This window comes from Anastrepha obliqua, chromosome 5 (assembly GCF_027943255.1).
Source record: "Anastrepha obliqua isolate idAnaObli1 chromosome 5, idAnaObli1_1.0, whole genome shotgun sequence".
Taxonomy (NCBI): domain Eukaryota; kingdom Metazoa; phylum Arthropoda; class Insecta; order Diptera; family Tephritidae; genus Anastrepha; species Anastrepha obliqua.
In genome coordinates, this window is record NC_072896.1 from 90,691,446 (window position 1) to 90,712,181 (window position 20,736).

The 20,736-nt window shown below is 38.4% G+C and overlaps 3 protein-coding genes and 1 non-coding gene across 4 annotated transcripts in view; 2 read left to right on the forward strand and 2 right to left on the reverse strand.

Moving 5' to 3' along the window:
- Positions 1–2,930, forward strand: part of LOC129249201 (homeobox protein aristaless) — a 188,658-nt gene extending 185,728 nt beyond the window's left edge. The window contains exons 7-8 of the mRNA XM_054888882.1: positions 1,047–1,210; positions 1,877–2,930. Coding sequence (XP_054744857.1) covers positions 1,047–1,210; positions 1,877–2,721 — 1,009 coding nt within the window. The 3' untranslated portion in view covers positions 2,722–2,930. The remainder of the gene's footprint in view (positions 1–1,046; positions 1,211–1,876) is intronic.
- Positions 386–580, reverse strand: LOC129249651 (U2 spliceosomal RNA). Its single transcript, XR_008582694.1, has one exon. It is a non-coding gene; the product is annotated as a U2 spliceosomal RNA (small nuclear RNA).
- Positions 2,931–16,411: 13,481 nt separating the features above from the next.
- On the forward strand, positions 16,412–17,057 carry LOC129247805 (male accessory gland serine protease inhibitor-like). The gene is made up of 2 exons (XM_054887117.1): positions 16,412–16,670; positions 16,739–17,057. Exons 1-2 carry the CDS (start codon positions 16,604–16,606, stop codon positions 16,918–16,920), a joined length of 249 nt encoding a protein of 82 aa, XP_054743092.1. The 5' UTR covers positions 16,412–16,603; the 3' UTR covers positions 16,921–17,057.
- A 2,704-nt stretch (positions 17,058–19,761) lies between these two features.
- On the reverse strand, positions 19,762–20,718 carry LOC129249101 (putative Kunitz-type serine protease inhibitor). The gene is made up of 2 exons (XM_054888734.1): positions 20,447–20,718; positions 19,762–20,290 (listed from the first exon to the last, which is right to left on the reverse strand). The coding sequence occupies exons 1-2, from the start codon at positions 20,598–20,600 to the stop codon at positions 20,019–20,021; spliced, it is 426 nt and encodes a 141-aa protein (XP_054744709.1). The 5' UTR covers positions 20,601–20,718; the 3' UTR covers positions 19,762–20,018.
- Positions 20,719–20,736: the final 18 nt, after the last annotated feature.

Below are 20,736 nucleotides of genomic sequence, written 5' to 3' on the forward strand. Positions count from 1 at the left end.
GGGTACAGTTGTCACAAGTGATGATATTTATAATTTTTATATGAAAAATCAAGGCGAATCTTTTGAAGGTGGTAGCAATATAACACAGTTGATTTGTTATTTTTTTCTTCCGCCGTGTACATTTGGATGTCAACACAAAATTGAATTAAGAAACGTTTTACTTAGCTTAGTGTATGAATTCACCTTGGAAAAAATTCAATTTTCTTCTATAATCAATTTTAATAAAAAAAACTGTTTTCAATAAATAATCAGAAATGTCCTACAATGCAAATTTCAAAAAAAAAAAAAATCCATTTTCGTCTACTTGTATTCATATAAAAATTTATGTCTCTTCCCACCAAAGCTATATTAAATGTATATTATATTAGTATATTTCTTCTTGTATTTATTCAAGGTCGAAATCTCGGCGGTACTGCAATACCGCGCCAACCCGTGGCAGAGGTGGAGAGCAAGCTCCTAAAACACCCCGCCCATTTCCAAAAATCAGTTTAACATTTGTTGTCCTCCGATGGAGGATCTATCAGATGTTAAGCTGATAAGAACAGATATCACACTACCTAGTCAATAGATTTTAAATAATAAACCTAATAAACCTTTTGAGAATTACACGCTCACAAAAATTATTTATATCAACATATAATATAACGCTTCGTAGCCAAGTTGGTCGCTTTTTTCGTTTCACTTTTCCTCAAATCACTCCCAACGATTCTAAAGAAGTTTTCACTTCAAAAATATATATAAATTAAATAAAAAAGTAAACTTTCAATCATAAAAAACGTTCTCTGAGATCAAGTCGGACATCCATAAATTGCATCAATCGCAACCTCACTTAATTGCCTAACTTAATTGAACATCTTTCAATTAATGCTTTCAATTTGTTATCAAATTCCGAAACTTAAAACCAATTACATTTTCAACACTTTGATTTTGTATTAAGTACACACAAATGCATACCCGCTTTCCCTTCCAACCCAGTCAATTACTCATTTTTTAATCTTATCTTTTTTGCTTCTTCTTCTCCCCCTTTTCTCTTTTTAACATTTCAGCAATTGCGGCTTTCGTCCTGTGCTCAATGACAACTCTGGCAGCGTGGTCGCTTCTGGTGCTGGCGCACAGCGCACAACCACACATCCACCACTCTTTCTGCCACCGCACTTGGCCTCGCTCAGCTCGCAGTTTACACATCAACCACTCTTTCCCGGGCTAAAAGGTAAATGCGATTATTGCATGAAATAAATATTTGGTTGCATAAAATATTTACTTACTTACCCCTACCACAACACAACATCATCACTACAAAGCCGCGTGCGCCTACTTGTGAGTAACTTGGCTGTGTACACATACATACATACATATACACGCACGAGTACTTTGTCTGCGTTCGTATTATAAATCAAATGCGCGCATCAATAAGTAATTCCCGCTGGCATTGGCGCAAGGCTGATTCGATCGAATTTATCGATTGTTGATGTAATATAATTACTCGATGATGGGTAGAGTGGCAACTACTCGCCGTAGTCGTAGTTGTTGCTGTTGGTCGTTGGCGGCGTCATTAACATCATCATCCTGCGATTGCACTGATGGATTTCAATCTGCGACGATGTCAATCAGCGCCGCGAAATTGATGGCATGCCGAGACATATTACGCACCCCCCACTGCACGCCTGTCACTTTATTGATGTCTTCAGCAGGGCTTAGAGCAAAGTACGAGTAGCGCGCAGACTATTTTGTTAATTGAATTTCAGATTGAAATCAGCGAAGCGGCCTGATTCGTTAAAACACTTTGGCATGCGTTCTTTTTTCTAGATAGTAAATTTAATATTTCCATAATTTTCTTTATCTCCGCAACTCATCTCTACTCTGCTTACTCTTTCAGGCGTTTCCCCTTTTCCGGGGCTCTGCTCTTGCTGCTCGCTCAAACCACCACCACCACCGCCAAGCGCCTCTTCGGTAGCCGCCGCCGCCGCAGCCGCAGCTGCTGCCGCTGTCTCATCATCATCCTCCTCCTCCAATGTGCCCATCACTTCTGCCGCTCCCTCAGCCAGCAGCTCGCCTGATTCGCCGCCCAACTCTGCCTCGGCCATTGGTCAGTCAACGCATAACAATCACGATGCACGCTCTAGCTCTGTGGCTGAATTGCGTCGCAAGGCGCAAGAACATTCTGCCGCATTGCTGCAATCATTGCATGCCGCCGCTGCAGCCGGGCTCGCCTTTCCTGGCTTGCATTTGCCACCGCTTTCGTTTCATCATCATTCCGCCGCTGCGCTGAGCAATGCACATGCCGCTGCTGCCGCAGCTGCTGCGAACAACAATAACAATCACAATAATAACAATAATAATGGCGTGCGACTGAAAAGTGAGTCGGCACAGGATATGACGGCAAGCACCATGAATGGCCTATCGGCAGCGGCGGCTGCAGCAGCAGCTGCGGCGGCAGCAAGCAATCACCACAGCATCGCCAGTTTGACGCTGCTCGACGCGCAAAATGCTGCCTATCATCATCATCAGCAGCAACAACAACAACAGCAACAACATCAGCAACACCAACAGCAGCAGCAAATGACGCAGGCGGCGCTGCATCTTCAGCAACAAAACCAGCTCTCGCCACCAATAACGCCAACTCACACACCCACCATCCACCGCCAGGAGACGCCACCTAAATGCGCGAATGGTGGCGGTGCAGCTGCGATTGCTGGTGGTATCACCACGAAAAGTGAATAATTGTAAGAGGAATTAACGGCAAATAGTCAGTGGTTCGAAAATCAACATTAACAAAAAATTTGCTCTCTTGCCTCCATTAGAAAGCTGCGAACGTAGTGGGGTGATGAACTCTCAAATAATTGTAAAATTTGTGGGCTGATCTGCGTGATATGTCGGTGTATAAAGTTTGATTTTTATTCGTAATTAAAGTAGTATTAAATATTTAGTAAATAGCAGTAGTCATATAAAAAGTAGTTCAGTTTTACTTTAATAAAAGTAGTCATAGAAATAGCAACTAATATTGAACCATATAAAAAATGCTTTAGAATTAAACTCATCAGAAAAATGTTCAGTCCTCCTTCAATTTATGAGTACCTACCAAAATGAAATTGAAATTTGATGAAATATACTTTGTGCAGCAATCCGTTTTACGACTTCAAAAGTAAGCTTTAGACTTCGTCTTCTCAACGTGTGTTGGGGAAGGAAATTATTCGAATCAGCGAATTCACATCTGGCGTTGCGACTACGTTTAGCTTGAAATGCAATTTGGATTTATTTTGATTTTAATTTTATTTCTTATCTGAAATTGGCAGTAATTTTTTTCTTATTTTAAATGAAAACAACACCAACAAGAAAGAAGATTTTCCTCTAACATATTTAGATGTGAAAATCTATATATATATTTTTAATTGGCGCGTACACCCTTTTTTGGTGTTTGACCGAGCTCGTCCTTCTATTTGTAGCGTGCGTCTTGATGTTATTCCACAGTTTCAAGCCGACTCCGAACGGCAGATATTTTTTATGAGGAGCTTTTTCATGGCACTCGGCGGTCTGACATTGTCTGCTGAGGAGCGCCCGCTATTAGAAAAAGCTTTTTTTTTTTGTTTTTTGGAAATTATAATATTTTTTTAATGAAGTTAGTTTTATTTAATCACGTAAATATTAAAACAAAAATTTAAAATTTTCATTCGAAACGGTTAGGCCAAGCCTTCAAACGTCCATTAAGCTATTGCAGCACGCACGGTTTCCATGGATATTGAAGTCGCTGCTCCAACTGTTTGAGACTCTCTAAATTTCTGTAACTCCATCTCCAATTCTGACCACAAACTGTAGTCCAATGGATTCAGATCTGGACTTCCAGACAGCCAATCTTCTGCGGCTAAAAACCCAGGCATATTGTTTTTTAGCCGCTGTTGGGAGGTTTTTGCTTCATGGGCTGGAGCGGAATCTTGCTGGAAGATCCAACGCTTTCCATTGAAGAAAGTACTGCTCAACTGCTTCACCATGCCTTCTAAGACATCCTCCGGGTACACTTTTGCCCCGCACTTAACCCCTTTTTCGCAGAAATGAAGAAATGTAACGCCTTTACAAGACTCTCCCCACTCCCCCAAACCATTACGGAGACCGGATGGTGGCCTCGCTGAACGCTAGGAACAACATTTTTTGCTTCTTTAGAAGTTTTAGCATAGATTTTGTCGTTTTGCTTATTAAAAACTTCTTCAACAGTGAAAATTTTGTCATCTGTGAAAAGAATATTTTGATGGCCGACTGCATGGCACCGAAGCAGCGACTTTCATTTGTCAAGTCTAATTTTCTTCAAGCGCATAGACAACAAATTACCAGTTACGCGACGGAAGGCTTTCATGTGGAGATCATCTCTAATTAGTCTTGACATGGATCTGGTCGATACATTCATTTCCCTGGACACGATTTTCTGCTTTCTAAGGGGATTTCTGAGAATTCTTTCTCCAACGGCTTTTATGACTGCACTGGTTCTAGCCACGCGAGGACGATCTCTTCTTTTTCTGTCCGTCACTTCAGAAATTCACTGAATTTATGGCAAGACTAAGTATATACCCGATTCAGTTATTATTGACCCGTTTCTCTTTGTGCGAATGTATTGAGTTTTTAGTATTCCGACAATATCCGGGCAAGAGACTTATTTGGAGTTCTCGGCTTGACTGAGTTTTGTGGATATGAAGACTCTGAAGTCCGACGTGTGGTCTACCATAAGCTCCAGTATAAATAAATAATAATTTATTTACGGTTTACTCTCCTCCCGCCCAATCAACACAAGGAGCGCAGTAAATGCTTCCATACTTTGGCAGCCGAAAACATTTGTTTTTTGTAGCAGCAGCGGTTGCTTCCAAAACACTTCAAATGCGATTATCCAACGTAATTTCCATCGATTGTAAGTATCAAAAAGGTTTTGAAGAGATGAGTCCTGGGTAGGAAAGTTGCAGGCTTCCTAATTCTATGACTAAAGAAACCTGTTGCTGCCAGTTAAAAAAAATTGGAAAAAGACGGTCAGCAAGACGGTCAGCAACCGCGACGGTGATGTTGAAAGTTGCTAAAGCTGCGATTTTCCTGTAAATAACGAAGAAAATGTGCTAAAATTTTATATGAGTAATGAAAACCCAATTTTGAAAAATAGGCCTGGCACTTCATTAAGATTCACACTTTTCTATAATTTTTACTAATGCAAATAATAAAAGTTTGACTTATCACCACGCATGAAGCTGTTGATCGAATTCCATTCTCTCATCTCTATAATTGACCAACGCTTCTATGAAATATCTGCCACCACTGCAATCACCCTATTGAAATAACAGGTGGCGCTAAAGTAATCCTCCTATCAGAAAATGCTATAAACTTTGCGATTGTCCCCTAATGTCAGTTCTGTTTTGACATTTGTGTAGTAAACACATGCGAAATACACGTTAATAAACAATGTTACGCTACACTGCTCCAGAACGCGGAATATTGCTGACTATTTGACCAATAATCGGTGACTTTGGCACAACGTGAATTTCGTCGCAGATTTCCTCGCCGTCCAACGCCTACTGGTGAAACGCTGCGACGTTTAGCCGCTCGCCTCGAAGAGACTGGCACAACACGAGATGCTGCCAGACGCGTCAGACCCCGGAGTAGCCGTTCTGCAGAGAATATTGCTGCTGTAGCCGAGGATGTCATGGAAGCGCCGTCGACATCGATCAGACGACGTGCCACGCAAATGGGTATCAGTCCACGGTCTTTATAGCGAATTTTGGTACAAGATTTGAAGATGTTTCCGTACAAAGTCCAGACGGTGCATCAGCTGTTAGCTGCTGACCGCCAATCGCGTCTAACATACGCTCAAGCCATCCTTAATCACCACCGAGAGGAAGATGATTTTTCATCAAAAATAATCATGAGTGATGAGACCTATTTCCATCTTAGCGGGTACGTAAATAAGCAAAATTTACGCTTCTGGGGCACTGAAAATCCGCGTGTAACCCACGAAGAGCCATTACACCCGCTCAAAGTCACTGTATGGTGTGCTCTTTTCGCTGAAGGAGTCATCGGACCTTTTTTCTTCGAAGCCGTCGCGGGCCAAACGGTTACTGTGAATGGTGAGCGCTACAGAGCAATGATCAACGAGTTCTTTTTGCCGCAACTTGATGAATTGGGATTGGAAAACATGTGGTTCCAACAGGACGGTGCAACGGCACACACTGCACGTACCACAACCGATATGCTGAAGGATGCATTTCCCGGGCGCCTAATCTCCCGTTTTGGCGATTTACACTGGCCAGCAAGATCGCCTGATTTGACCGCTCCAGACTTCTTTTTGTGGGGCCTTTTGAAATCGCGGGTTTATGTCAACAAGCCTCAGACTCTTGCAGCTCTTAAAGACAATATCCGTCAAGAATGTGAGGACATATCGCCAGAAGTTTTGGCCAAAGTGATGGAAAATGCCATAAAAAGGGCTCAAATGGCAATCAACTGTGGCGGCGGCCATTCACAGGACATCATATTCTCGACTTGATGTAAAAAAAACTAAAAGACCAAATAAAAATAATCCACTAGAAGAATCAAAGTATTTCATTTTTTTTTTCAAATTCAGCCAAAAAACATCGCAAAGTACTTTTGCGCCACCTTGTATATACAATTTTACAAATGACCTATTACTCGTATGATCTTTTACCTCCTATTTGGAGCATAGGGCGTTAGCCATTCCTCTTCACCAACGGACACGATTTTGTGCTAGGAATTTTAATTCGTTTCACGATAGTCCAAGGTACTTCATTTCAGCTTTTGTTGAGCGCCGCCAGGTGGTGTGTCATCTGTCAATTCCTCTTTCAACGCAGCGATTTGTCGTCATTTTTCTTTAACGTGTGGGCAATCCACTGCCATTTCCTTTTATTAACACTTCCCTCACTCAAAATCAAATGTTTCTTATTTAGTAAAAGGGTTATTTAAAATAAAAATTGGATGATTAATTTTGAGCCACCTTGTGCAAATGCTTTCACATTTTGCTGCATAAACACAAGTTTTTAAGTGTTTTTATTTATTTCTTTTTTTTTTTTTTGCTAAATTTTTTTTTTTTCAGTCATTCAATAAAAGCACATCAGAAAACATTTCTATTATTTATGTGAAAGCGCTCGTTCACACGTCGCTCACAAAGCACCAACAACGAAGCGGAAAGAATCGATTAGATGCTTATAGAATCGGAACACGTTTTCGCAACGCCAGCGATGATTTGCATAAGAATGAATCAAACGCTATTAAATAAAACAACTAGGAATATACGAGATAACGCAATACAACAAGTTTCAATTTATAATTAAGCAAAATCTATGTATATGAAATAAAATCTATAATAAAATGCAACTAAATATTGATAATAAAAATTAGTATATAGAATAGCGCAAAGACGCGCCTAAGTAAAATGTGAACACTTACGAACAAATAAGTGATTCCACGTCAAGTGATCCAAGGCTTGTGGGCATTCTATTTGGGTATTTCTGAAAATTAGTTTATTTGTAGGATTTGCTACAGTATGAAATGAACTGGAAATTTTATTTTTTTTAATTTTGTTTTTAGGTCCACTCAATGTAAAAAATTTTTGGTATAGGGTTTATTAAAGTGAAATATTTTCTTTTGTTTAGTATTTTTATATTGTATTTTTTCGGAATAAAATTTGTTTAGAAATTAAAAAAAGTAATTTTTTGTGAAACATTTTTTTTTTGATTAGGTGCGCAATTAAGTTCGCACTGTTTTTTTTTTTTTTTGATGAAAACACGACTTTATTCTGAAAAAATGGTTGCAAGTGAATCATTGAAAGTATGCCCCATCGCTGGCTACTACTTTTTCCCATCTTCCTGGTAGACCTCGTATACCGTCGCGGTAAAACTGTTTATCTTTTGAGGCTATCCACGGACCAAGCCATTTTTTGATGTCTTCATATGAATGGAACTGCTTGTCAGCTAGACCATGTGCTATCGATCAGAACAGGTGATAATCGGACGGCGCAATATCTGGAGAATATGGCGGGTGGGGTATGATTTCCTATTTCATTGTTTCCAAATAGGCTTTAACGGGTTCGGCAATGTGAGGCCGAGCGTTGTCATGCTGGAGAATCACTTTTTCATGCCTCTCCGCGTATTGCGGCCGCTTCTCGCGAGTGCTCGGCTCAATCGCACCAATTGAAGTCGCTACAGATCCCCAGTGATGGTTTCGCTTGGTTTTAACAGTTCATACTAAATAACACCAACTTGGTCCCACCAAATACATAGCATGACCTTCGCAGCGTGAATATTCGGCCGAGGCAACGACGTAGAAGCATGAAGACTTTATTTTCTTTGGATTGTTGTAATTTATCCATTTTTCATTATCAGTCACGATGCGGTGAAGAAAACCCTTTCTTTTTTGCCTTTTTTGCCCCTGGAGCAGTTGTTCACAGGCGAAAAAACGACGTTCAACGTCCCTTGGTTTGAACGCATAAGGAACACAAGTCCCCTCATTCTGAATCGTTCCCAAAGCATGCAATCGCTTGAAAATGGATTGGCGGGTAACTCCAAAGGCATCATGAATCGTTTTACGCCAGAACAACACTTCCACATTGTGGAAATTTATTTTGAAAAAAATCCCTTCAGGAAGTTCATGGAGCGAAGTGTTTAAGAAGACACCGAAATATCGATTCGTTGTCGATTTCAATTTGTAGGCCTTTTTTCTTCAACTACGCGGAGGATTTCGGCTGCGTAAGGATTTTGGCTTCTTCTTCTTGATTGGTGCGATAACCGCTGACCCGATTTGGGGTCTTGGCTTATGTGCCTATAAAATACAGTTCGTGCTAGAATTGAAGCCAACTCGCCATCGTTTACGTCGCATCTTTTGCTAATTGGGCACATTTAGATTTATTATTCCGATCTTTTTGGAAAAATAGTCAAAAATTAGACTAGTCGAATGGACTATGAAACTCGTAGTCGCGGCGAGCAAATGCCGGGTATCATTTTCAAAAAACAAATGCCATGAATTCGTCTAACGGATTTTAATAAAAAAAAATTAATTCGAAAAATAAATCACAATTGTTTTATCATTTTAAGCTCTCAAGCTCTTAAAGAAACACCCGATTACGTGACGTATATAACTCGAAAAGCTGTGTGAAATACACTAATCTCAGCTTTTAATAAAAAAAATAGAAAACATCTCAAATGCTCTAAAATTAAAAAAAAAAACAATTACTTTAAATTTAAAACATTTTTTTTTAATTTTTTTTTTTTTTATTTGAAAATTGGAAAAGTAATGAATTACAATCACAATGAATTAAAAAAGCATTAGCGACTAGGCCTTTTTTTTAAGTTTTTAATTAAAAAAAATTTTTTTATTTAAAATTTTTTAATTAAAAAAACAATTTTTAATTAAAAAAAAATTTTTTTTGTTTTTAATTTTTTAAATTTTGAGCAAAACGAAAATTTTTTCAAAATAATTTTAACAAAAAATTGTTTAAATGCTAAGCAGAACTGCATGATTTCCTTCAAAAAATTCTAAACCAAAATTTTCAGCTTTGATAAATTTTAAAATTATAATTTTTTTTTTCAAAATGTGTTCAGTTCACTTCTTATGATGCTCAAGCCTATTAATAATAAAATTTTCAAAAAAAATTTTAAACAATGTTCAAAATAGTTGGATCACTTGGGATGAAAACGTTCATAAGTGTCATGAAGCAATAATTAAAGGTGATGTTTTTTTTCTCCTTGTTCACTCCTCGGTTTCGTTAATCCATAGGTGAAGTAAAATGTCTAATTTTCGCACTGTTTCGGTCATCTGGAGCTACTTAATAAATCTGTGATGCCCTCTTGGAAATGCTACTTTTTGTTTGAGGATAACTTTAAAAAAAATATAATCAAAAACATAGAAATAAAAACTTTTGCTAAAAAGTTAGCTGTACTGTTTTCGTTGTGTCACCAAACGTGGTCAAAAGAGGGTGTTAAGTTTTTTCAGGTCCCACAAGACAAAACGAAAAGAACAGATTGGGTAAAATCATCCGGCGCTTCATTGAAGTCAGGCGAAAAATTTGCGTGCATCACTTTTTAGCAAGGGATTTAGAGATCGGGCCGGATCGAAAGAAGGCGAAGTTGTCTAGTGATGCGCTTTCGTTGCCTAACGAAATTTTGCATGACTGGAATGCGCTCAAGACGGCCCATCCTTTGGTCGACGCTTCTATGCAAAACAGATGCTTTTTTATTTAAAAAGGGTAGTTTTATTTAAACGAATTTTTGTTATCTAAATAATATTAAATGATTGTCGTGTGTTTCGACTGGGAAAATAATTAGCCCATCTCAAGGAATGACTTGTGAAACTGGATAGATTCAAATCCAACGTCAGTCAAATACTCTCTGAGGGGCAGATCAAAAGTTGGAAGAGCCAACCAAAGCAAATTATTGATATTGGGATTCTGTCTTTTCGAAAGGAGAGCAACTTATGCTCCATTTTCACTTACTTCCAAATTGCATTAATGGGTTAAGTAGCATCCGTAATCAGTTGTTAAACTTTACCCAACCTTTTATTATTGAATCAAGCAAATGTATAAAAAATGTTTAAAGTATAAAGTATAAAAAAAAATATAAATAAATTTCGCAGGCAATAAATTTTATAGTCATAGGCAATGCATAATCAAGCAGAAAAAAAAATATACACTTCCTTAAAAAAGTATATGGTCTTAAATTAATTATACAAAATAAGTAGCTTAGCAACGTTAATGTTAACAAAACTGGATTGGTCATACAAAGTGGCGCAAAAATAATCATCCTTACGGAATATTTACAATTTGTGCGAATAATCGTATTTGACATTTGCGAGCTAGAAAGCTACAGAATACCAACAGACAAGTAGTGTAGCGCGTGAAGGTCAAAATAAAGATTTGCATCATTCAAACTCATTTCTGTATTTAGTAAAAAAGTGATCAAAAACCAGATTGTATGATTAATTTTGCGCCATCCCGTATAAGCAGGGATTACAAATATTTAACCAACTAAAATCCGTACAAAATAACACCAGCAAATTTAACCACAGTGATTGCATAATAAAAGCAAGCGATTAATCGCTAAACAAAAATAATAATGCAAAGCAAAAAAAAAAACAACTAATAAAAATATGAAAGTCCAGCTTAGCCAACGTCTGGTGGAAATCGAGCGCTTATCAGCTCTTCGAAAATGAAGCGTCAATGAGAATACGAAAACATAATTAACCTATAGTTTCATACATAAAGCAATACATATGCGTATATGCCTAGCAAATAAGTGACAAATACATAAAAAATATATACTTACATACATCTAAGCGTATCAATAATTAGTGAGCAAAACAAAAACAAAAATATTAGAATAAGAATAAGAAAATATAGCCTTCGAACTATTCACCCTAGCATAAAGAACTCAACAGATACAGTACACATATGCCGCTGTACCTATGTATGTGTGTGTACATATGTAGAGATGTATATTAATAAAAATGCCAAAATAAATTATGTAAAAGTTAAAATATTTCGAAAGTGGTGTTTCATTTCCATTTTAAGAGCAAATGCGAGTGTTCACTTAATTATTTTGTTGTAGATTTTTAAGGAGAAAAATGGTTTACCCCAAGCAATTGAGTAGTTTTTATTTTTTCACAGAGTTTTCAAACGATGGTGCATGTGTGTTTCTCACTCCATAGTGAATAAAGCCTCCCAACCACCTCTTGGGGGGTGAAATGGCACCTCAATCCATGGTGAAAAGATTTTTTAAGGGTATACTATACTACCTAGCAGACCCTTTTTCGGCTCTGAGCGATGCCGGCGTCATTCGTTTTGTGTTTCTCTAAGCTAAAGTTAAATTTCCCCTCAAACATTTTTTTTCACCATACCTAACTAGCAAATCTGGTATCTATCATCCTTGACCTCAATCCAATTTAACTTTGTTGAATATATTTATATGTTCTCATTTTCAATTTAATATACACGAATTTCACGTCAGGGTAAATGACAAACTAGGTAGACCATAGAATGACAAAAGAAATAAATAGAAAACAATTAAATAAAAAAAAAATTTTAAAAAAATTAAAAAAATTTAAATGGACTATGGATGCTCATAACTCGAATTTGGGATTTGAAAAAAGTTGATTATCAATATTTTCTCACGCCCTTATTGCATACAGTCATAGTAAAAGGAAAAGTAAATTTTTGTTGTTGTATTTCTATATTAAATTCTGTCGTAATTGAGAATAATTTAATGGCTTTAGCAGGTTTTTCCAAACGATTTTAAGTCACATTTGCGTCGCTTCACTGAATTGTTGGCTTATTTCTCGCATTATCGGCAAATTTATAAATCAGCAGCCCATCTCCGTTGGCAAAACTTTTGCAGCCACTGGCGGGTCCAAAAATTTGTTATGGAGGGGTTTTGTCTAGTTCATTTATGTATGTGAGAAAATGTGAGAGCAAACTCTGCAATGCCGCATGTGAGTATTCTATTGTTCGAACAGTAAGCACTTTCAGGTGCATTTCCCCGACAGAGGTAGATTATCGCAGCTGATGTATGAATTCGAGGCTTCGCGTTCAAAATCAGCTAAAGCGGGGTATAATATGTTTTGATTCATTTTATGTTAAAAATATTAAAATATTGCACGAGTGAATGTCATTGAAATTTTTTATAATACTGAAATTTAATATTTATAACATTGAAATTCACTCGGAGGGGAATTACACAACCTGCCCGACTAAGCCGATATTCATTTGGAGATTTGAAGAATTTTGTAGACACAACATTTCTCAGCATCTTTGAATGTTGTGAGTGGGACATGAGTGCAAAAAGTTCTCCTCCCCGTAAGTTCTTGTTTACCTATACCACTGCGAATTAATGTACGAACAGTATATAACTATTTGTTCGTGTGCATTTGTGCGTGTGTGTGTGTTCAGTAAGTGCTAATAAGTTTTGCTAATATGAAAGAAAACAACAATAAGCGATTTATCAATAACTCAAAATCTTCGTTTTATTTACCTTACTTATAACTTTGCAAATACATACATACATACATGAATACTAGGGCGGGTCGATTTAAAAATCGCTCATTGCTCTGTGAAAATCGTATTCCGGCAATTCAAAATAAGAAACTTTGCCGAAGGAACCATACCTCTAAAACGAATTCTGATGTCCCCCAATTTAAAAATATCACCATTTTTGGCCTTTACATGAAAAAATCAGCTAAATGGCTATGTTTTTTCTTTATTTTTATTTATTTATAATATAATAATATTTATTATTTATTAATAATAATATCTATTTTTTCTCTTAAGAAAGTTATTTAGTCAGAACATATGTAAATGAAAAAATTAATTTGAGTGAGTTATAGAAAAGAAACTAAAAAGTTCGACCCAAATTGGGGGACATCAGAATTCGTTTTAGAGGTATGGTTCCTTCGGCAAAGTTTCTTATTTTGATCCCTAGAATATGATTTTCACAGAGCAATGGGCGATTTTTTTGCCTCCCCACAAAAGACAATAAAAGTTCGACCCAAATTGGGGGACATCAGAATTCGTTTTAGAGGTATGGTTCCTTCGGCAAAGTTTCTTATTTTGATCCCTAGAATATGATTTTCACAGAGCAATGGGAGATTTTTTTGCCTCCCCACAAATCGACCCGGCCTAATGAATATGTATAAACATTAGTGTGGCACTTTTTTCTGAAATTGCTTCATTTGTTAAACTCAGCTCAGAGTGCTTAAAGACTTATTCTGGCATTATAAAAAATATAAAGGAAATCCCAATTGTACCTACCATCATTTTACAAAAAGTAAGCAAGAAAATAAATAAATCTCAGATCCGGACTAGAGAAGTAAGTATACACGGAATATCAAAATCTGATGATAAAAAAAAATATTTTTTCAATATATACAGTGTTGCCCATATTCGGCGGACCCATGTTTTTTTTTTTAAATCAAAGAAAAACACAATTTTTTTGATGTTGACGATAATAATCATTTTATTTGGTTCAAGTAGATTTGTTGACATCACTTTTTGAATATAATATCTCTCAAATGGCCGCCTTGAGCCTGTACGGCGTATTGTGCCCGTTTTGCAGCATTTTCCATAGTTTTAGCTAACATTTCGGCTGGAATAGCGGCTATTTCCTCACGGATGTTGTTCTTGAGCTCTTCTATGGTCTTTGGCTTATTAATATAAACCTTTGACTTTAAATATCCCCACAAGAAGAAGTCAGGTGGCGGTAAATAGGGCGAACGCGGTGGCCAGTCAACAGCGCCATTTTTCGACATCAAACTACGAGGAAACAATTTCTTCAAAAAATCGATTCTGGTGCGAGCTGTGTGTGGTGGAGCGCCGTCTTATTGAAACCAGAACTGCCTCATACGCTTTAGACGAATAATTGGCATCACAATTTTCTTCTTTTCTCTTCTTTTCACAATTGACCTCAATTTGGGGGCACTCGCGTGGCGTGTACTGTACCATGGTAAAAATTTGCTTGGACTGACGCTTCCAACGCGGTATGTCATTAAGCGATCTGACGTCTCTGTCAAAAGATATAAGGTTGCCAGATGAGTCCGTCGAATATGGGCAACCCTGTATATATAATTGGCGCGTACACAGCGTGTTTGGCCGAGCTCCTCCTCCTATTTGTGGCGTGCGTCTTGAAGTTGTTCCTCAAAAGGTGGGACCTACAGTTTCAAGCCGACTCCGAACGGCAGACACTTTTTATGAGGAGTTTTATCATGGCAGAAATACACTCGGAGGTTTGCCATTTCCTGCCGAGGGGCGACCGCTACTAGAAAAAACTTTAACTTTTTATTGTTAGTTTTGAAAAAAAAAAACTTCGACAAGTTGGAAGGAAAAACCGAAATTTGCTTAAAAAAAAAATGCAAAATCAGCTGTACTTTGTGTATTTTCGACCGAGCTCAATTTTAGTAGAGCTCAATTAAAACCTTCTTCTTCTTAATTGGCGCGATAACCGCTTACGAGATTTTGGCGGAGCTTAACAAAGCCAGTCGTTTTTGCTCGTACTAATCGGAACCAGTTAGACACACCAAGCGAAGTCAAGTTCTTCCCCACCTGATCTTTCCAACGCGGAGGAGGAATTAAGACCTGCGGGTTGTCAATATTCGACGGACCCATCTGGCAACCCTGTATCTTTTGACAGAGACGTCAGATCGCTTAATGACATACCGCGTTGAAAGCGTCAGTCCAAGCAGATTTTTACCATGGAACAGTACACGCCACGCGAGCGCTCCCAAATTGTTGAAATTTACATTCAACAAAAGAAGTCAATTATGAAAAGGCGTCGCGAAGGACATCCCAAAATCGCCGTTCTCAGCAGTTGGGCATTGCTCGGACCACTTTACAACGAGTTATCCGCATTGATTTGCATTTATTCCCGTATAAGATTCAATTGACGCAAAGATTGTTGCCTGCGGGCAAGCCTCGTCGATTGGAATGGGCCCAAAGAGCCATCTAAATCCATCAGGTCCGTCGAATATAAGCAACCCTGTATTAAAATACTTTCAAAGTCGCACCAACTAACTTTCGCACATAGCGATCTGAGAATTAACAGCTTTTTGAGCAAACGAAAATCTGCTTATCGCCATAATAAAGTGAGGTGTAAAGTTAGAGGTTTGTTGAGGAAAATCTTTGTGTTTTACATATCGTAAAAATTATAGAACTTCCGGGGACTGCTTACTTACTTATATGACGCGGCAACCGCATGTCGATTTTCGTCGAATCCATCATGGCACGCCAGCTATTTCTGAGCTGCGCTCGCTGTTGCCAGTTAAAAATCCTGGGCCTGTGAGATGTGACCTTTCCCTTCCTCGTTTGCCGTTTTGAGATATCGTGCCATCGATTCGCCTTACTAGAATGTTTTTCTTCTTACGTGGGACATGGCCAAGCCAGCGTATCCGCTGTATTTCTACACTCTCAACTACATATGTTCAGGGACATGTAGTTCATACAGCTCGCTGTTCCACCGCACACGATAATTTTCACCAACGTGTGAGGGGAACAAAAATGTTACGGAGGATTTTGCTCTCGAAAGCTCTCAAAACTTTCTCCATGCTTCTGCTCCATATAGCAGGACGGGTATAATGAGTATTCTGTAGAGTGTCAGTTTCGTTCTGCGAAGGAAAGCTCTACTTCACAATCGCCTACTGAGTCCAAAGTAACACTTGTTGGCATGAGTTATTCTCCGCTGGATCTCCAGGCTGACGTCAATGGTACTACAGTTATATAATTTCGTATTTTTATAAAATAAAAAAAAACTCTACATTAAGTTTAATTTTGAGATTTTTCCACACAAAACTGGGTCACCCTTATGAGCGTCTACACAAACACAAATATTTATTTCGAATAATCGCCGCACACTTTTCACATCAGTTTATTCAATGCATTTGTGCCCACTACATATTTATAAAGGTACTAAATATCCCCTTACAGTTCTAAGAATAAACATAAGATTACGTATTAACTTAAATACAAAGTTAGATTGAGCACTTCCAGAGGCTTGGATTGCCGAAATAAATTTAGTGTTCGTCAAAGATTGAAGCAAGCAACTTGCAAAAAAATTTATTATCAAACTAAATATTTTAGGTAATCGGTTAAAAAATGAAATTCTTCGCTGTAATTTTGGCTGTTTTCGCGCTTATCGGCTGCTCATTCGCCTTAAAGGATGGTAAGTTTGAGAGAACTAAAAACTAAGTGGCCCACTGTAATTTATTCTTTTCATATTTTTCGCAATAGCCGTTTGCGGTCAAGAGCATTCGGCCAATGGCATGGGCATCATCCAGTGTGCAGCTTTTGTGCCCTCCTGGACCTTCGATGCTAGCGCCAATAAGTGCTTGGAGTTCGTTTATGGCGGCTGTGGTGGCAATGACAATCGTTTCGTATCAGAACAGGCTTGCAAGCAAAAATGCGTGGAATAAAAGTATATTTTGTTTGCGGCAAAATGTCATATGAAACTATTTTGCACTTTACATATTGAGGTGATGTGATTTCTATATGGATATAAATAAAATTGAAGAGTCTGTCTGTGATTTCAAAATAAAGTTATTTTCGTTAACTCTCTGGCTGCTCTCGCTTGTTATCAAAACGTCTACTGATGCTGGTTTATTTTGTCGTCCGTTTTTTTTTTTGTCTCTTTTACACTAAGAGTCTGAAATGGACGATAATAGAACGAATGAGAGGCAGAGAGGCTACTTTTTTCTTGATCCGGTAGACTCGCGCGGATTTCAACAGTTTGTAATACCTAAAGTGATTCTTTGTGAATATTGGGAATGCGCTATCTCGACGAAAGCAAAGATATTGAAGCACCCTCAATGGCATTCGAAGGCAGTAGACTTGTATTGGGTAAGGGAATAAGTGCATAGCGTTTTTACCAAAGACTATTATTTATTAAAAAAAAACAATAATTGTATCAATAATTTAATAAATTATAAAGGGTGGTTAAGTTTTAAGGGCCGGTGTTGATTTTGAATAAAATACATTTTTTTGTAGGAAATTATTGTCACTTCTCTTTATTATGATAATATTGGTATGGCTCAATTACGTATGGAACAAAATATCCACCAAATGGCCGCCGCGGCCTCGGCGGCACACCTCCATCCGATGGTCCAAATTTTCGATGACGCTGAGTGCCGAATTGTATCACCCTTTAGGTCTTGAGTTGTTGCTGGCCAAAGAAAGAAGTCCAACGGTGTCAAATCACATGACCTTGGCGGCCAATTGACATCGCCGTGACGTGAGATTATTCGGCCATCAAATGTTTCGCGCAAAAGAGCCATTGTTTCGTTGACTGTGTGACAAGTGGCACCGTCCTGTTGAAGCCACATATCTTCCATATCCATATCTTCCAATTCGGGCCATAAAAAGTTCGTTATCATCGTAAAAGTAACGATCACTGGACAATACTACAGTGTGTTATTGAACCGTTTTCACAAAAACATTGAAGGAGATACGGCCGCATTTGGCGAAAAAGAAGATGATGATGTTTCACAACGATAACACACCAGCACATTCATCCGGAGTTGTCCCTTCAAATGCGTTATGAATTGCTGCCGCACCCCCCATATTCACCCGATCTAGCACTCTGCGACTTTTTCTTGTTACCTAACATAAAGAAATGGCTCGCGGGAAGGGTTAAAAATTGGCCGGAGCGTTGGTAGGAGTGTATCTCTCTAAAGGGGGATTATGTTGAAAAATAAAAACTTTTTTTTAAATGGAGTCTTCATTTCTAACACTGATACTTATTAAACCCCTATCGTAAAGAGTGGATGGCCCTTAATACGGTGGAATGCTATCATCAGTGTCCATCAAGTTATTTCCTTTATTGGCTGTGAAATATAACCCAGAAGAATCGCAGGTTCGTATGGGCTAATTCATAAAGCGAATATATTAGGATCACTCAGATGTAACTTTTCAGTTCCTAAAAAGACATTTTGCCACTACTCACCATAAAATTGATTCTACGTGCGATTTTGAGCGCACTCAAAGATATACAGGGCCCGACACTCGAAGTGTAACCAAATTCAGACCGTTCGCGCAGCTGATGTAAGGGAACCAGCTGTCTGTTGGTTGGCTAAACGACAGTCCAGAGTATTGTTTACAAGCGCCTCCGCCGGGAGTAAACGCGAAAAAAGAAAATCAGTAATGGATTTCAAACGTAGTAGTGTGTTTGCATTATTTTTGGCTGGAAAATCACAACCAGCGATTGTTCGAGAGCTCGAGCACCTTAAAGTAAAAAAAGTTTTTGTTTATTGCACCATTACTCATTACAATGATTCTGGTAGCATCGCGAAACGTCATGGAGGTGGTGATCAAAAGACTGCAACGTCACGTGAAATGGTTCAAAAAGTGAAGAAGCGACTTGAGCGAAATTCCTGACGAAGTGCCAATCAAATGGTGAAAGAACTGAAAATATCTGACCATAACATCCACCGCATACTGAAAAAAGATCTCAAAGTCAAGCCTTACATGATCCAAAAGGCGCATGAACTCACACCAAAGCAGCACCAAGTCAAACTTTAGAGAGCAAAGGACGAGCAAATCTTTCAAATTGAACAATTCGTAAACTCCCAAAACGATAGGATTTATTTGACCGACCCTTTATACGAGAATTTGAGTCATCGATTGGCCACCAGGAGGCAGCATCCGTCACATATGATGGTTTGGGCTGCTGTAACCGCAGATGGGCTCTCTCCAATCGTTTTCATCGAGTCTGACGTCCAGGTAAATGCGAAATATTATCCGGAAAGTATTCTGGAGATTGCCTTGAAGCCCTGGGCAGACAAACATTCTGGTGGCAGACCATGACGGTTTCAGCAAGACTCGGCACCGTCTCACAAAGCTCGAGTGTACCCCGAAAGGCTAAAAAACAACGTTCCGAGCTTCATAACATCCACACAATGGCTCTCAAATTCACCGGACATGAATCCGATGGATTATTCTCTTTGGGTTATTTTGAAGAACAAGGTCCGAACTAAAAGATTCACCAAACTCGAGGCACTGACAAAAGCCATTGTCCGCGAGTGGACCAACATACCTGCAAGTCACATTCGGGCACCTTGCGATTCGTGTCTGGACCGTCTCAAGGCCATAGTCAAGGCAAAAGGTGGTCATATCGAGCAAAAGTAAATTGCTTCATAATTTTGTATTATTTTCACACATTTTTTACTTTGAATTGAATAAAAGTAATTTTCCAAATTAAATGTATGGCATTCTTAATTGGTTACATTTCGAGTGCCGGACTCTGTAAGACGAATATTAAGTTATCTTGTATTGCTTGTAATTAATTTATTTCTATTCAAATTAATTAGACACTTTATTCTGAATATCTTATTTTTTTATTCCCTCAATTTATTAGAAAAACCACACGAATATCACGAATAAATATGTAGATTAGGCGAAATTCACACGCCACATCAAATTCAATAGTTAACAAATTTTAAATTCATAAAAGTACGAGTATAATACTAGATCCTTCAACATCTTACAAAACTTCCATTGTTGATCACGAACAGCGACTTTAAGCTACAACAGCAGGCACTACACCAACGGCTGGAATAACCGGCTTCTCCTCATCGCTGGCCTTAGCTGGGGTAGTGCTCGCCTCCTCCTTGGCGCCGTCTTCCGATCTTCCCAAACACTTCTTCTCACACGCCTCCTTGCTTTCGAAATTATTCTGGTTGCCATTGCAGCCACCATAGATGAATTCCTCGCATTGACGACTCTCAACGTTGTAGGCATAGCGATAGAAGAGCGCGAAACAACGGCCGGTCTCCTTGGGCTGGTGGCATTCTGCGAATATTTTTAAGTAATATTTTTAGGTAAATATTTTTAGGTAATATTTTAAGGTAAATATTTTTAGGTAAATATTTTTAGGTAAATATTTTCATGCACGTTCCAGGTGTTTGTTAGAAAAAAAAAACACAATTAATTGCGCAGGGAGCCTACCTTCAATCACATCTGAGGCCGCTGTTGGTGCCGCTGTTGTTGTCGATGCGTTCTCATCAGCTGCTTTGGGTTGCACTGTAGAGGGCCCTACTGCAGCGGCATCCAGTGAAGCGATCAGGCAGGTCACAAAGCACAAAGAGATCACAAATTTCATCCTGTATGAGTTGCTTCTTCTGTTGTTTTTTATTATATTAATACAAATAATTGCTTCTTGAAGCGGTGCTGTTCTCGCTTGAAGTTCTAATGGCGCAATGATACCTCTGGTCGCCTTCAAAGCGATTTAAGTAGTT

Excerpts from the sequence above, each read along its gene's own strand:
- LOC129247805 (XM_054887117.1), top strand. The coding sequence starts at position 16,604 with ATGAAATTCTTCGCTGTAATTTTGGCTGTTTTCGCGCTTATCGGCTGC. Across the intron at positions 16,671-16,738 it reads CTCATTCGCCTTAAAGGATG|CCGTTTGCGGTCAAGAGCAT; the intron begins GTAAGTTTGAGA and ends TTTTCGCAATAG.
- LOC129249101 (XM_054888734.1), bottom strand. The coding sequence starts at position 20,600 with ATGAAATTTGTGATCTCTTTGTGCTTTGTGACCTGCCTGATCGCTTCA. Across the intron at positions 20,291-20,446 it reads GGCCTCAGATGTGATTGAAG|AATGCCACCAGCCCAAGGAG; the intron begins GTAGGCTCCCTG and ends AAATATTCGCAG.